Source organism: Rana temporaria, chromosome 12 (genome assembly GCF_905171775.1).
Source record: "Rana temporaria chromosome 12, aRanTem1.1, whole genome shotgun sequence".
Classification (NCBI taxonomy): domain Eukaryota; kingdom Metazoa; phylum Chordata; class Amphibia; order Anura; family Ranidae; genus Rana; species Rana temporaria.
This window is the reverse complement of record NC_053500.1, coordinates 126621599-126638909: the sequence shown is the minus strand read 5'-3', so window position 1 is coordinate 126638909 and position 17311 is coordinate 126621599. Positions and strand designations below refer to the sequence as shown.

Here is a 17311-nt window from a genome sequence, read left to right as displayed (position 1 = left end):
GGCCGGCAGTGCGATTTTTATTTATTTTTTAATTTTGGACCATTTTTAAGCTAAAAGAGCCAGGGTCCTATTGATGGCTTGTTTTAAACTTCTAAATCTAAAAACAAAACATATTACATGTTCCTTCATTTTTTTTTTAATGAAACAAATCACACATTAAAGGAACAAGTACAAGTATATATAACAGAAATTACATCTAATAAAGTAAATGATCTCTTTATTTTCAGTAAATAGCTAACAGTGGGTTCTGAAAAAATTAAATAAAACAAAAAAACTGTTATTGCAGCCAAAGTTATGACGCAAGTTCTGACACTGACAGAGCTACAAATTCCTTAATATCCTTAAATCTGTCACTTGATAAATTCAATAACAAATGTTTGTGTCCGGATGCAAAAGGCTTGATGTCCATAGTCACAGTCATCGTTTTTCCGGGTTCCAAGGTACCAACACTGTAACGATAAACAGATAATAATGTAATTAAGCAGACACATAGTTACTAGACATGTGCACACTGAAATATTTTGTTTCGGAATTTCGTTTTCGTCCGAAAAAAATAATTTATTTAGTTACTCCTGAATTTCTTTTTATTTATTTAGTTTCGTTTAAAAAATGCATTCAACCGAAAAGGCTTACGGTGTCTGTCGAATGTTCTAAGAAAATTTGACGGAGAGGCTAAACTGTACGACTCCGCAATTGTACATTTCAGGTCGAATGTTCCGCCTACAAGCTATAGAAGAATTCTAATGTTGTATGACACTAGTAATAATTATATTTAAGTGGTCTTGCATAGCAAGATCACTTATTGTTCTCTCACATATATATTATTATTCTTATTGCCAAATTTACCACCCTAACTCCTCCCACAGTTTTTACACTACATAGACGAGTAATATACCGAAACGTGCGGATTGTGGAACGTTTTGCCGAATCGTTCGCGAAATATCGTTGTTTTTGCGGCCAAATTTTCCCATAGGAATGAATGGTGAAGCTTACAGTGTGGAATGTCAAAAACTGAAAAATCAGGACATGATTTGTAAACTGCGACCACTCCCTCATTTTCAAGCCGACCTACAAAAATCTTATATGAAAACGTTCAGCTATCCCTGCTGCCACTACACATGTTCACGGCTAAGCGATCGACCAAACCGTTTTCACAATACGACAATTTGTTTGCAACCTACGCCATCAATTGACCTCCATTGACTTCCATTGAAATTCCAGTCAGGAAACCAAAAATCTTTAGGACAATATATAAACTGCGACTGTGCCTTCAATTTTTATATTTCAGAGACATACTATACATCAAAATGTAGATCTGGGTCTTGTGATTCACACAATTTTTATAATTTGCTGTATGATTTATAGTTTTTTAAATACAACGATTTAAATAGGACAAGTATTCAAAAAAAATCCAGAATCTGAGTCTCTGCTTAGGCTGCATGCATATGCTTACATTGGTTTCCTAGGAGACGCTGGGGAGAAAACCTCCTCACACAGCTCTGAGGTGATTTCTATAGCTCCTCCCACACAGCTGTGAGGTAATTTCTGGCTCATACCTCAACTGAGGCAAATTATATCTAGTCTCACACAGCTCTGAGGAAAATTATAGCATTATAGCTCCTTCTTCACAGTTCTGAAGGGAATTATATCTCCTCCAACACATAGCATCATGCCATCTAAAGGAAAGAGGTCTAAAGCTGCAAAGATACGCTGGACTAAACAGGACCTTTCAGACCCACGCTTTTGGGATCCGGAGCCCCACAGCAGCATAGTGGAAATGGAGGTTAGCAACCCTCCATAGCAACCAGTCCATAGCAATCAGTCCAAAGCAATCAGTCCATAGCAACCAGTTCATAGCAAGCATCCAAACCAACCAGTCCATAGCAACCAGTCCATAGCAACCAGTCTAGTCCATAGCAACCAGACCATAGCAACCGTCCATAGTAACCATTCATAGCAACCAGTCCATAACAACCAAGTTCATAGCAACCAGTCCATAGCCATCAGTCCATAGCAACCCGACCACAGCAACCTGACCATAGCAACCCGACCATAGCAACCACTACATAGCAACCAGTCCATAGCAACCCATCCATAGCAACCAGTCCATAGAAACCATCCAAAGCAACCAGTCCATAGCAGCCAGTCCATAGCAACCCTCCATAGCAACCATCCATAGCAGCCAGTCCATATCAACCAGTCCATAGCAACAAGTCCATAGCAACCATCCAAAGCAACCAGTCCATAGCAACCAGTTTTGATGGAGTAGTTTTTGATGGAGCAGTTTTTGATGGGGCAATGGATCGAACTGGATCAACACACTGTTGGATCACATTTACATCTCCAGGGGCACTGTCTCCAGTCAGGAGTATTGGTGGAGGCAAGACCACGTCGCACAATTTCCCCAGAAATTGTATATTTTCTAGTTATAAATTATTATCACTAGATTCAAATTCTTCTATAGCCTATGGGCCGAGCATTTTACCGGAAATGTACGATTGAGGCGTCGCTGCTTGTCATATCTTCTTAGATGTTTCGACAGACACCTTAAGCCTTCAATGACAGATTCAACATTTGTATGTTTTTCTCTGCTTGTCGAATCTTTGCCATTCATGTCGAATGGTCTACCCCAACACTGTCTCTATAATGTCAAATCTTTTCTCTCTATGTAGAATAATCTTGGACTAATAGAATTAGGTTGGGCACATTCGACCACAGGTTCGATAGACAGAGATCACTATTGTCAGCGTCATGTCGAATAACTACACTGCCGGGTTCCCTTACCCACAATGGCGGCGGCAGTGTAGCCGGGAACCTTACTGCCGACATCGCTGGACTCAGGACAGGTAAGTGTCCTTTTATTAAAAGCCAGCAGCTGCAGTATGTGTAGCTGCTGGATTTTAATATTTTTCCTCTTTAATTTTCTGGGATTTCCTCTCACTTCCTGTTTGGCAAGTGGAGGAAGTGAAGGGAACCCTCCCCAATGGGAGACACAGATGGCAAAAAAAAAAAATCTCACAGGGGTTATAACCCTCTGGTACTCTATCCAAAATGAAAAAAAGTTTTGCCTATAGTTCTCCTTTGATTGCACTCCAAATCCCATGAGACTAGCACAGGCAGCAGTGCCTTAGATTATATACCACTGCAGATATACATCTACTGTATGAGGCTCAAGGCCCAGGATTGCCTATGCATAGGAACTGCACTATTTTTTAAGAAGGATTTAATACAAAAATCTTTCAGAATACTGCTTAGACACTTTTAAAATTTCTAGATGTTCCCTATCAGATTGCAAACCTTCACTTTATGAGTTCTGGTTCACTCTAATCACAAAGAGTAGATCGCTGGGACAAAAAGCTTCTTATAGTGTTATCTATACAGGTAGTATAAAGCAGAAATCAATCACACATCATTATAGCACTATGCAATTAAGTGATATTATTTACTACATGCTACTTATGTAACCTAAACCACATAAAACCATTGGTTAAATTTGTTTATGTATAGATACATAGCTTCTCCTAGCAATTTTAGCAGTGTAAATGATTACCAAAAAAAACTAAAATGTTTTATCTGCTATATAGTACTCACCTCTTCTTTACTTCATGTTCTATTAAACCACTACCCTCTGCTGTTAGCACACAATTATTTACTGGGAACTGCAGAGGATTTGTAAATTTAACTTCAATAGTCGTTGATTTGCCCACCTCGACTGTTCCAGGAGTCTGACAGATGAGAGGACAAAAGTTATAGCACAGATGAAAATATTTACTAAATACAACAAAAAGCAAAAGAAAAAACCTGGGGCGACCATACAACAAAGAATTCTAAGATAATAGTATCAATTGACCAAACATTAAAATATTAATTTGGCCGATTTATAGCTGTTCTCACTTCAGTCTGTTTTCTTTGCAATTTTCCGGCACAATAGAAACAAAAAATGATTTTGGTTTTCTGTGAAACCTCAGGAGCCAGTCAAGTTAAAGTGGTTGTAAAACCACATTCATGAAAGTTGAACTAAGCACTTATACTGTATCTGTAATGTTTACTTTTCTCTCTCCAAAGCTCTAAGGCAGTGGTTCTCAACCTGTCTAGTGCCGTGACCCCTTGATAAAATTTCCCAAGTTGTGGGGACCCCGAACGGTAAAATGATTTTCCTATCGTGGGTTGTCAGCACCCAAGGTAAGAAAGTAATTTGCGCCCCTAACCCACGGACATTTAGCGCTCCCTGAGTCCCTTCCACTCGTACAATATTAAAACCCCTTATAGTACATTTTAGGATGTACCATTCTTTCTCTTTGTTCTCCTTTCTTTCCCTAATTTCTTGTTTGTTATCCCTACCCCTCTCTAGACGTCTTTCTTGTCCATTCTATTATTCTTTCTCTCCCTTTTTCTTTGTTCCTCTCCCTCTTTTTCTCTCCCTTCCATGTATTCTCTATTTTTATTCCTTCTCTTACTCCCTGGTGGGGAGTATGGGATCAGTGGCAATGCTGGCGGGAGTTGGGATCAGTGGCAGTGCTGGTGGGGAGTTGGCATCAGCCAACTTAGGTGCTCTTGATCAAGGTCATCTGCTGATCTGAGAACTGTAGTGGGGACTTTTAAAGGCAACTCTAATCACAAGTAATGTTACTCACTATGTCTCCGACTTTGGTTTCTCGTAGCAGTGACACCTATGCTGAAATCAGCAAATAGGGTCTCCTCCAGCTCTTCCCACTTCACATTCCTCACCAGTCAGCTGACCTCAAGTCCCTGCCCCCCAGCTATGCCGTGAACTGAATGGGCGGCTGTGAAGAGGCTGAGTGGGCTTCAGGAACAGCTCAGGTTTTGGGGACCCCTGGCAAATCCTCATTTGACCCCCAAGGGGGTCCCGACCCCCAGGTTGAGAACCACTGCTCTAAGGCCTCGTACACAAGATCGGTTCAAACCGATGAAAAATGGACCGAAATTCAGTTTCATCGGTCCAAACCGTCCGTGTGTACGCCCCATCGGTCTTTTGTCCTTCGGACAAAAGTTAGAGAACTTGCTTTAAAATCGAACCGATTGACCGCTGACCGATAGGTCCAAACCGATGGTTAGTACACAAAAGCATCGGTTCAAAACCCACGCATGCTCAGAATCAAGTCGACGCATGCTTGGAAGCATTGAACTTCGTTTTTTTCAGCACGTCGTTGTGTTTTACGTCACCACGTTCTGACCCGATCGGATTTTGAACTGATGGTGTGTACACACATCAGACCATCAGTCTGCTTCAGCAGGGAACTGATGAAAACGGATGGACCGGTTGTGTGTACGCGGTCTAAGTGCCATTTCTCTCTGGTGCTTCGTTCCGCTGTTATCAACATGTGCCACGTCTGAGAAGTTCTGACACATGAGATAACATGAGTTGAAACCTTGTGTCTCGTGGAAGCTTAGAGGGAGATTAGCACTGAGCTTGTCTATTCACACTACAGCTCTACATGTTCCTTTGTTCTTCTGGCTATGGAGAGTGGGGGTGTCCCTTTTCCTTTCCTGGCTCATTCTCCACACCCACCCCTATGTGCTGCTGAAAGAGGAAGAAAGATTTTTAACATCATGTGCACTGTAGAGAGCTGAAGACAGCAGATGTTCAAGTAAAACCTATGTAGGGGGATTTGTTTTATCTTCGTGTATCATCTGAGGCTATTCGATCCACTGGGTATATGTGAGGGCTTTCAACCACTTTAAATCCAGGTATGGATATTTTGTACCATATTACATTGGTCCAGGTTGGACCAGTGCAACTATGAATGTACCATACCTGTACCATCCCTCTAGAAAATGGAAATCACTGTAGTAAACACCACTACAACAGTGATCTCCACTTGCTTCTGGATTCTGTGCCGAGTGGCTGTTGCATTGTGAACACAGGAGGTTATTCACTTGGCCATGCCAAGCCGTGTCCATGCAGAGATCATTTTACATTTTCTCAATGAGATGGATGAGGTGGAGAGGCAGAACAGTGATATCACGATCTCCACCTTGTTCCACCAAAAGAACACTTTGCATTTATTGGGAAAATAAACACACATGCTGTAGTTAGGAGAGGTGGGCATAGTATACAACATAAAAAAAGTATAAATAGCTTGTTCATAAAAACGAAATGCTAAAGATTCTAAAGCCCCATACACACTATGGGCCAGATTCTTGTAGAACGGCGTATCCTTGCGGCGGCGTAACGTATCCGATTTACGTTACGCCTCCTCAACTTAGACGGGCAAGTGCTGTGTTCTCAAAGCACTTGCTCCGTAAGTTGCGGCGGCGTAGCGTAATTCGGCCGGCGTAAGCCCGCCTAATTCAAACTTGGATCAGGGTGGCGTGCTTTATGCAAAACTACTGTGACCCGACGTGATTGACGTTTTTTCGTAACGGCGCATGCGCCGAGCGTGGAGTTTCCCAGTGTGCATTGCTCCAAAGTACGCCGCAAGGACGTCATTGGTTTCGACGTGAACGTAAATGAAGTCCAGCCCCATTCACGGACGACTTACGCAAACGACGTAGCTTTTTCAAATTTCGACGCGGGAACGACGGCCATACTTAACATTGTTGCGCCGCACTTATGCCACCATATAGCAGGGGCAACATTATGCCGGGAAAAGCCTAACGTAAACGTCGTAACTTTACTGCGTTGGCCGCACGTACGTTCGGGAATTCGCGTATCTAGCTAATTTGCATACTAGACGCGGAATTCAACGGAAGCACCACCTAGCGGTGAAAAAAAATGCAGTTTAGATCCGGCGGCGTAAGAGACTAGATACGACAGGTCAGATTAGGACTTACGACGGCGTACATGGTGCTGCGCCGTTGTAAGTCCTTTGAGAATCTGGGCCTATCAGTTTTCCTGCAGGTTTTTCTCTTCAGGTTTACCAAAACCATCTAATATGAGGTCAAACCTTTAGGCCCCGTACACACGACCGAACATGTCTGCTGAAACTGGTCCGCGGACCAGTTTCAGCAGACATGTTCGGTCGTGTGTAGGCCCGAGCGGACAGGATTCCAGCATACATTTGCCCGCCAGGCCTTTTTCCAGCGGGCAAATATTTCTGGACTTGTTTTAAAACAGCCCGCTAAAAACCTGTCCGCTCGGACATGTTCGGTCGTCTGTACAGACCTACCGTACATGTCCGAGCGCCCGCCATCCCTCGCATGCGTCGAATGACTTTGACGCATGCGTGGAAGCATTGAACTGGCAGGGCCGCCCACGTCGTCGCGGCGACGGCGCGGCCACACCCCGCGTATTGTTTACGCGCGGATTTCTGTATGATGGTGAGTACAGCCACCATACAGAAATCCCCGGGCAGACATGTCCGATGAAAACGGTCCGGCGGACTGGTTTCATCGTACATGTATGCTCGTCTGTACAAGGCATAAGAGTTTCAATTCGTAATCAGGCAGCCCCTTGCACTACATGGTTTTGGTAAACCTGAAGAGAAAAACCTGCAGGAAAACTGATAGTGTGTATGGGGCTTTAAACTTATGCTGCGTACACACGATCGGAAATTCCGACAATAAAACCATGGATTTTTTTCCGAAGGAATGTTGGTTCAAACTTGTGTTGCATATATACGGTCACACAAATGTTGTCGGAAATTCCGACTGTCAAGAACGTGGTCACGTACAACACTACGACGAGCCGAGAAAAATGAAGTTCAATGATTCTGAGCATGCGTCGAATTGATTCCGAGCATGTGTAGGATTTTTGTGCATTGGAATTGCATACAGACGATCGAAATTTCCGACTTGAACTTTTGCCATCGGAAAATTTGAGAACCAGCTCTCAAATTTTTGCTGTCGGAAATTCCGACAGAAAATGTCCGATGGGGCCTGTGACGGATCTCGGATACCCCAGGTGGGCACATCCGCCAGACCTGTGTCTCCTGTCCTCCAAACGCACCCACAGCCTGCAACCTCGCCATAACCAGCCCTTAACCCCTCAATCACGAGACAATCCACACAGGTGTTGAGGGTTAAACATCCAGAGCTTAAACTCTTTATTAAATTCCAAGACATACAGTTACACAGAGCTAGGGACACTCCCCTTAGCCAACAACCAATGGGAACTGAACATTTGTATCTACAGATAACCTAATGAGTTTATGGTAAGCAGGCAGCCTCAATACACACCCCCTGCGGAGAGATGTCTGCAGTCCAGGCCATTGTCTATGTGTCATGAATCAACACAATTAGACACAGCAACAAGAGGGGGGGTGGTGGGGGGAGAAGGGCTGTAACATTACATTACATCCATGCCAGCTTGTCCTGGGTCTCCAATATCTTCTGGCCCATAGTCTGTCGGTAGGAGGCACGGACACAGTTCTTTCCAAAACACACAGTGACAGTGGGTTCTGTCACATTTCTCCCCTTTTAAAAACAGACTAACCAGGTTCCTGACCCCCAACTGGTCTGGACCTGCGTTAGTCACAAACTTCCACCCCAGGCAACCAGGAAAAGTAAAAGTAAGACTCTGGCGCTGGGGAGCAAAACCACACATAGGGTCTCCCATGAATAAAAACAGCCGCTGCAGAGTGGGAACAACTGTCTGCACTCCTCTGATCCGGGGCTGGGTTGCAGATATTGGAGGGAGCTGAATAATCCTCTGCCCCAATGACAGTGCTTCAGCTGGGAGGGAACATAGGCTGGTAGGGCTATGCATTTTGGGAGGACAAGGTACTTGCTTTTCTCCTGGTGTAGTTACCAGCCGCTGAGAAGGTATCTTGCAGGGACTATCTCCCGGATTCTTCATCTCTTGTTCTGATGCTGGGCAGAGACCATCAGCGCTCTGTCCTATAGCCAGCGCTTCTGCCGGGGGGACATATGCAAAAGTTGGGTACAGCCACTGGAGAGGGGGAAGGGTTTTCTCCCCTGCCGGTTCTGTGACCAGCCACTGGGGTGACTTCTGACAGGGGCTGTCTCCCAAACCCTCCAAAAACATACTGAGGGCTGGGCAGGGGCCAGCAGAACTCTGCCCCGTAGCCAACGCTTCTGCTGGGGGGATAAACACTGGGGTAGTGTCCAAGTGCTGGGGAAACAGCTCACTGAGGTCCTCCCTCGGACTCCCTGGATCTAACTCTGAGGGTGGGCAGAGGCCAGCGGCACTCTGCCCCGTAGCCAGCGCTTCTGCTGGGGGGACAAACACTGGGGTAGTGTCCAAGTGCTGGGGAAACAGCTCACTGAGGTCCTCCCTCGGACTTCCTGGATCTAACTCTGAGGGTGGACAGAGGCGAGCGGCACTCTGCCCCGTAGCCAGCGCTTCTGCTGGGGGGATGAACATTGGGGTACTGTCCAATTGCTGGGGAGGGAGAATTGCTTCCTCTACTCCCGGTGGGGATATCTGCTGTTGGGGAAACAGCTCACGCAGATCCTCTCTCAGACTCTCCGGATCCAACTCTTTTTCTGATGCTGGGCAGATGCCAGGGGCACTCTGCCCTGTAGCCAGCGCTTCTGCTGGGGCACCAGATGAGATACTCTGGACTTGCTGCTGATCACCATTTCCCAGCCTTCCAGCGCCTGTCTCAACTCCTCTTTCTGAGACCTTAATGCTTCTCGCTGCCTGGGAAACCTCCGTTGCGTTCCGGCATTCTAGCACTCGCAGTGCCCTCTGTATCATCGCTGCTTCTTCCATTGCGGTAAGGACGGGAAAACGTAGGGTCACCCCTGGCCCCATTTGCTCCTCATCTTTTTGACTGTCTGCAATTTCTTGTGGACAGTCCCAGGCAACGGGAGCCATGCCAGGCTGCTGGTTACCGTCAAACAGTCGCTTGTAGGCAATCTCAAGCTCCCATTCCTGCTCAACCAAGAACTCCAATTCCTCCGGATCACATGCATCTTCGGGGAGGTCAAGCACCTCATCTCGGAAGTCCAGGATGTTTTCCAGCCTCCACTCCTCATCGCTCCCAAAGTCTGGGTCTCCGTACATTTTTTGATGGAGCAGCCCCACGCCGCCGTAGCCAACGCCTTCTGTCGTGCTGCCATCTGCTGTACTTGGCCACAGTTGAGCCGCGAACCACCGGAGGGCTCTGTAGCTGGCGTCCAGCTTCATCTCCTCCTGGACCAATCTTCCGAGCTCCGTCTTCCAATCATCTCGCGGTCGTTCCCTCAGGAACACCTCTCGTGCACGGTACTGCATCCAGTACATCTCTGAGGAGGAGGGAAGGATCTTCCCCTGCTGGCGCCGCTCGTAGCTTAGCGCCTCATGCCAGAGTTGCCGGCGGATCACATCCTCCCAGCCGAGCATGGTGCGCTCTGTCACTGGTCCCTGATGTTTCTTCCGCATGCCTTGCAGCCTCCTCCCGAACTCCGCTCTCATGCTGGCTGGTCCCCGTATCGCTCCTCGGCAGCTGCCCAGATCTTGAATCCTGGTGGTGGTTTGGATGTCCTGGACTGCAGGAGACGTCCCACTGCTTCCACCACTGTGACGGATCTCGGATACCCCAGGTGGGCACATCCGCCAGACCTGTGTCTCCTGTCCTCCAAACGCACCCACAGCCTGCAACCTCGCCATAACCAGCCCTTAACCCCTCAATCACGAGACAATCCACACAGGTGTTGAGGGTTAAACATCCAGAGCTTAAACTCTTTATTAAATTCCAAGACATACAGTTACACAGAGCTAGGGACACTCCCCTTAGCCAACAACCAATGGGAACTGAACATTTGTATCTACAGATAACCTAATGAGTTTATGGTAAGCAGGCAGCCTCAATACACACCCCCTGCGGAGAGATGTCTGCAGTCCAGGCCATTGTCTATGTGTCATGAATCAACACAATTAGACACAGCAACAAGAGGGGGGGTGGTGGGGGGAGAAGGGCTGTAACATTACATTACATCCATGCCAGCTTGTCCTGGGTCTCCAATATCTTCTGGCCCATAGTCTGTCGGTAGGAGGCACGGACACAGTTCTTTCCAAAACACACAGTGACAGTGGGTTCTGTCACAGGGCCTACACGCAGTCGGGATTTACGACCAAAAGCTCACATCGAACATTCCGACCGTGTGTACGCGGCATGAGATTCAGAACTTTAAAACATATTTGCAAGTTACTTAGTGTGAAAAGGAAAGTCACCTGAACTATGAGATTTGGTTTCTTCAATGTAATAATACCTTCCACCATTAGATCACCCCAGCCTTCCACTTGACACACTGCCGTCACCTGGATCATGGAATCTGTTGTCAAGGCTTTTTCATATTCAGAGTATTTCACAAGAATTGGGATCTCTTTCACTAAAAAATAAATAAAAAAAAGATAAAAATGAACAGAAAATTAGTTCCTTTACTGATGATTGGTACTCACTTATAAAGCCTAATAATCTGACACTGACAAATATTCTAGTAACAGCTGCTATAGCTATTCATGCAGTAGAAGATTGTGCTGTTCTAAGCTGGCCACATATGCTACAATTTGCTTTAAAAATTAAATGGCTTGTGTAGAGATGTGCATTCCCTGCTAAGAGTCATCTGCTCCACAACTTGGTCAGGAAGTTGGATCTTCAGATGTGTGTCTTTGTCTTTCTTACCTCCATTACTTTTGACTTGTCCATGTTTCGTTCATATCATCAGCATTTGATAGGCTTCTTTAAATAGTCTTTTTATACCCACAAGGGCTTTTCTAGGGCTTTTTGACAAGATAAGAAAACTAGCGCAAAAAGCGGGCAGGTTTTCAATAGCAATTAACATGGTGTTATATTGAAATTAAAAAGGACCTCCCACAATAAGCCAAAAATAAAAGTTCTTTAAAAATATAATAAAAGTTTTGCTCCATTGCAATTCTCCCCTGTAGTACTTATTTTACCCCACAAGATGTCCTCAGTCGTCTGGGTTAAATGACAGCTAGCATCATTTAAAGTGGTTGTAAACCCCCCAAAAAAATAAAAACCTGAAAGACAAAGGCATAATGAGCTAGTATGACTAGCATACTAGCTCATTATGAATTACTTACCTTAGATCAAAGCCCCCAAAGTCATCCTCGTTTCCCCCTTCGGCCGCAGACATCTCCCCCGGAGGTTACTTCCAGCACTGCGATTGGCCGGAGCGGCAAAGACGTCACTCCGCGCATGTGCACGGAAGCCGTCAAAGCTGACATTACCCATTCACAAAACCTGCATTCTCAGTGCGCTTGCGCCGTTCGTGCCATAGACATCGGTGCATTCTTTTTGGCAAATATCTCTTAAACCGTGTAGGTTTAGGAGATATTACAAACACCTACAGGTAAGCCTTAATCTAGGCTTACCTGTAGGTAAAACACGTCAGAGAGGGTTTACAACCACTTTAACCCACTAACTTTGAGTCCAAACCATCATGGGCCCACTCCAAGATTGTTACTCACGGTGAAGCAGAAGCAGCACCGTAACAAGCTTATCTGTCTGTCACTCTGGGGGAGATATACTAAAACGGGTGCACTCAGAATCAGCTGCAGCTGTGCATGGTAACCAATCAGCTTCTAACTACAACTTGTTCAATTGAGCTGTGACAATAAGGCCTCGTACACACGACCGAGGAACTTGTCGGAAAAGACACATAGTTTTCCTCGACGAGTTCCTTGTTAGGCATGTCGAGGAACTCGACAAGCTTGCTTTGCGTACACACTGTCAAGACAAAATCTCCTCGTTCTCAAATGCGGTGACGTACAACACATACAATGGCAGGGGAAGTTCGATTCCACTGGCACAACTCTTGGGGCTGCTTTTGCTAATCTCATGTTACTGCATGTTAAGTAAAAGTTTGGTAAGAGACGATTTGCACTTTTCAGTCTGTTACAGCGTGACAAATGTGTTATCACCATTACAAACGCTACTTTTACCGAAGATACGCTCCCGTCTCATACTTTATTCTGAGCATGCGTGGGTTTCTTAGCATACACACGCTTGCGTTTCTCATCGAAAACCAGCCTGACGAGGAACACGACAAGAAAATTGAGACTCCCGTCGAGGAAAAAGAGAACTTGTTCTCTTTTTTCCTCGACAGTTTCCTCGATGAAAAACATACACACGACCATTTTCCTCTGCAAAAAAGCTCTCCCACCAAGTTTTTTGATGGATTCTATTGAGGAAAACGGTCGTGTGTACGAGGCCTAAAACCTGGAAGCTGATTTGTTTCTATGCAGAGCTGCACCAGATTTTGCACTCTCCATTCTTAGTAAATCAACTGCTCTACCCTTATCAGCATGTTTATTGTCAACGTTTTTTGCCGTGTTTCAGTATAGTTCATATGCTTCTTAGCATTTTTCCTTTTGTTCCTTCTGCCTGTTGGTCACAGAATCCAATAGTGAAGGCCCTTTGCTTACTTTGAAGAAAAGGCAGAGGTATATACTGTAGTAATCTGGAGTTTGGGAAAAAAAAGTTTTAGTAAGAATAGTTAAGTTTTAAATTAGATTGTTTGTTTCATGTGAACATAACCAATGCCTTGGATGCTTGCTCCAAGCCCCTGCTGAGAAACGATCTACCTAGATTTCAGATGTAAATAATTGAAAACAAATTTTGCTATTGGGTTCATTCTTTGCTCCTTTCACACTGGGGCGTTCTTTGAGCGTTATTTGAGCGTTATTCAAGCATTTTCCGAGCGTTATTCAAGCGTTTTTCGAGCGTTATTCGAGCAAAGCCTCATCTGCAATCCCAATGTGCTGGTAAAGCACCGCTAAGACCCTAACGTTTTAGGGCGTTTTTGCAGTGCCTCAGTGTGAAAGGGTAAGGCATTTTTACAGCGCTTTCAATTAATTTCAATGGAAAGGGGCGTTTTTGGAGCGTTTTTTTCAGTGCCCAAAAGCTGCTCCAAAGATGCTGCCTGCAGGACTCAGTGTGAAAGGGCCCATTGAAATGCATGGAGAGCGTTTTATGAGCGTTTTAATAGCGCTATTTTTAACGCTAAAACGCTGTAAAAACGCTTCAGTGTGAAGGGGGTCTTATGGTAAATAGGTTGATATATTAGGGCAAATGGAAATACATTTTACGGTAGTTTGTTAGCTTTCTAACAAAGTAAACGCAGTGAGGTTGATTTACTAAAAGCAAAAAGACTGTTCACTTTGCAAGGGAGCTTTCCCCAGAGCTTGGTAAATGAGGTAAAGCTCTGCCGACTTCCATGATCCAGTCATGTGTATGCATAATGCTGTTGTTTTTACATGTGATTGGGTGTTTTTTTGCAAAATGAAATTTCACTTGCAATGTGCAACTTCCCTTGCAAAGTGAACAGCCCGTTTGCCTTTAATCAAATCAACCTCATTATGCCAACACATTTTGGTTGATTTAATAAAGAAGTAGAGTAGGTAGGCTGTGCCCACTTTATCACCCAACATTGCGCAAGGCAAATGTACTATTTTTTTTTATTCATGCCATGACTGGCTATTTGAATGGAACAGGGATCCCCAAGACTAACTGAATTTTCCACTCTCTTGTAATTAAATAATATAATGAACAGGCTTCAAGGCAGTGGTTATGTAACAAACAGAAAAGCAATTTCTACTTACCCACTTAATAGGCTCTAAACATATCAAATAAATGTAAAATATTAAGGTTTAGACAAAATATTTTTTTTTACAAGGCTCTGGTAGAATAAAGCTGCCCATACGGGAAGGTGGCCTATACGCAAACATAGACCATCCTATTGCTAGGTTCTTATTGAGAGTTACAAGCAGGTGTGGCTACTAATGTTGTTCAAGGGACAAAAAGTCACCATTTCTGACAAATAGGAGTAATATCTAAGGGGTATCTGTCAGTGTCTAATGTCTGAGGCAAATTATTGGCAAAGAAGGTCTAAAACAAACCAATCTTTTCATGTTATCTGCAAATACATAGTAACCGGCATCGGTAATGTAAAAGAAAGCCATGGTGCACAGAAAAGTATTATGTATAAACCTTAATTTCATTATCTGTCATCCTTATAGCACAAATTCTTTAACAATAAAAATGCAGACTTACCAAACTTTTTTTTCTTTTTAGTTGGAATGCAGGACAAGCAAGCAGGAAATCCCTGCCCCCCACCTACGGTAGGACAAGTACAAGATTAACCGGTGCCATTTAAAACCGTTATTGCCCATTCTACCCTCAGTATGTCATTAAGCCACATTATGTAATTCCTAAGACAGACACATTTCTATTTTATTTAAACAAAATTATTCTAGAAAAGTTTTGATTGCAATTATTTCCTTAAGCAGTTGTACAACAAGACGACAATAGATGGGTATGAAAACACTGAAAAAAGTCTGTACTGCATGTTGGACAAAGGAAAGGAAGACACAAAATATTTTCTCATTCCTTTATACCCACAGGCAGCTTGAACAAACTGGAAATGATAAATAGGGTTGAGATTTGAGCATGGGTAATTCAGATTGTAATAGTGAAGTTTCTGCAAGAAAAATGTAACTAAATGCAGAAGAGAATTAAGTGGTTGGTGATGGTGATCAATTAATATAAAATGTCTGTGGACTTACAAGATACAACATATTAGCGGTCATCTTTGGAACCTTGGCTCTGAAAGTTTTGGACACTCAACATACTGTAGATATTTTACCATAAGGTTGCCTTCAAACTAACTCTTCCTGTAACCCCAATCCTCACACCAACCCTCTTTAATGTAAATGTAATGCTTTGGTTGTATACTCACCTCTCCTCCACTGGGATGCTCTGTACCAAACACTAAACCTTTCTGATTTGGCATCTCAGTGCCGTAGATTGTTTGATATCGGAGAATGAACCTTTATTTGTATACTTCTATAACAGTAATGAGGTTCTAATGAGCCATAGATCCAATAGTAAATGTACATTTTCTCTTCATCTTTTCCTTTCACCAAGTTATAAATGTTTCATAAAGCGACTGCAATGTAAAAAAAAAAAAAAGCCAGTTGTAAAAGAAGCATAATCCTTTCCAATCCAGCATCTGGTGACTTGGGGTTGACTCCCTTTAGATTTAAGCTGGACAAAGAAAATGTTTTGGGGTGTGTTGGATGCCTACATCCCACGCTAAACATTGTGGTTCCAACCTGCTGGCCACTATGCCACTAAAGTTTTGCAGGGACACACTTGGTGATCACCACCAATAACCACTGCATTACAACTAAGGATCCTCATTTGCATTTGCTGGCAACCACTCACTGTGGTACCACAAAGTGTTAATATTTCCATGATTTTTTTTTTTAATGTCCCACAGTGTGTTTATTCATGAACAGTTTTCTTCTGCCTTACTGCTGTCCGATAAATGAGCAAAGTTTAGCTTGTCCAACCATATAACTAATAATCAGGCTTAATCCACTGAAGGTGAAGTGGGCAACGCAGGTCTTATATGACACGTGGTAATCCTCATTTAGTTACTCACATGTAATGCTCTCTGAAGACACCAGCTGGGATAGATATATTGCTTGTGCAGCCTGTTCTAGAGCACAGGGGCTCCAAAAAAGACAAGAGGGTTCATCAGTAGACAATAACAGGAACCTCAGAAGGAAATATAGAAAGTCTCCTTTCCGCTGATTACCCATACCAGTCTTCGTGTTGATCTCATTCTAGGTCTTCAGATCTTTCTGTGCTGGTGATACCACAGGACATAACATGGATAGCAGCAGTAAACACATCAATAGGTGATGTGTTTAAAGATGAAACGGGGTCAAGGAGCAGGGTGGGCAGTTGCACGTTGGAAGTGTTTACAGGAGCATCCTTGACCAACAGCAAGCATGCAAAGCGGGTAAAGACAGACTGGCAGCCATCACCCTTAAAAACACTGGGCAATTGTTTGGTTCAATAACAATTAGCACCACTAAAAGAGTTCCAATGGTTTTCTGTGCACAAATGCCCTCTCTAGTCCACCAGTGAACGCCAACATAACAGTTTTCCAAGCTATGCATGTTTTTTTGTTGGATTTGATACCTAAATATACAATAGCAGCCTAAAAGAACCCTGTCTGTCTCTTGGGGAGACAACTAAATCCAGGTTGTTCACTGTGGAGATAGGAGAACTATAAAATGAATGTTTTGTTATGTCCAGAATATTGTTTGCACTGTAGGATAGAAGATGCAAACTGGAGAAGCACTGTGTATTTGGAGCGTTTGACATTCCTAAGGGGTGGTTAGATGGAGTGAAAAATACGACGTATAATTTTCAATAATTGAAAATGATTTTCTGGAACTCTGGTTTATTTTGGAGGATCACTGAGCACTATATGTCCAGTAATGATGGTTTAATATTAAAATAAATACTATTTTTACCCTGGCCATTGATGAAAACCACACATGTTTCCATGGCCAAACCTCCAAACCTGAAACTGTTCCTGGCAAGCAAAGAAAACCAATTTAGAAGAGGAAAAGAAGGGGCGGCAC

At 43.8% G+C, this 17311-nt stretch overlaps 1 protein-coding gene across 2 annotated transcripts in view; it reads right to left on the bottom strand.

Annotated features, from left to right (window-relative positions):
- Positions 1-200: 200 nt before the first annotated feature.
- Positions 201-17311, bottom strand: part of LOC120918796 (protein-glutamine gamma-glutamyltransferase E-like) — a 54656-nt gene continuing 37545 nt past the window's right edge. The window contains exons 11-14 of one of the 2 annotated variants that reach the window (XM_040330594.1): positions 14925-14987; positions 11081-11238; positions 3592-3725; positions 201-449 (exon numbers count right to left, since the gene is read on the bottom strand). In XM_040330594.1, the coding sequence (XP_040186528.1) occupies positions 293-449; positions 3592-3725; positions 11081-11238; positions 14925-14987 (512 nt within the window). In that variant the 3' untranslated portion in view covers positions 201-292. The remainder of the gene's footprint in view (positions 450-3591; positions 3726-11080; positions 11239-14924; positions 14988-17311) is intronic. The other variant, XM_040330595.1, reaches the window with a different exon arrangement.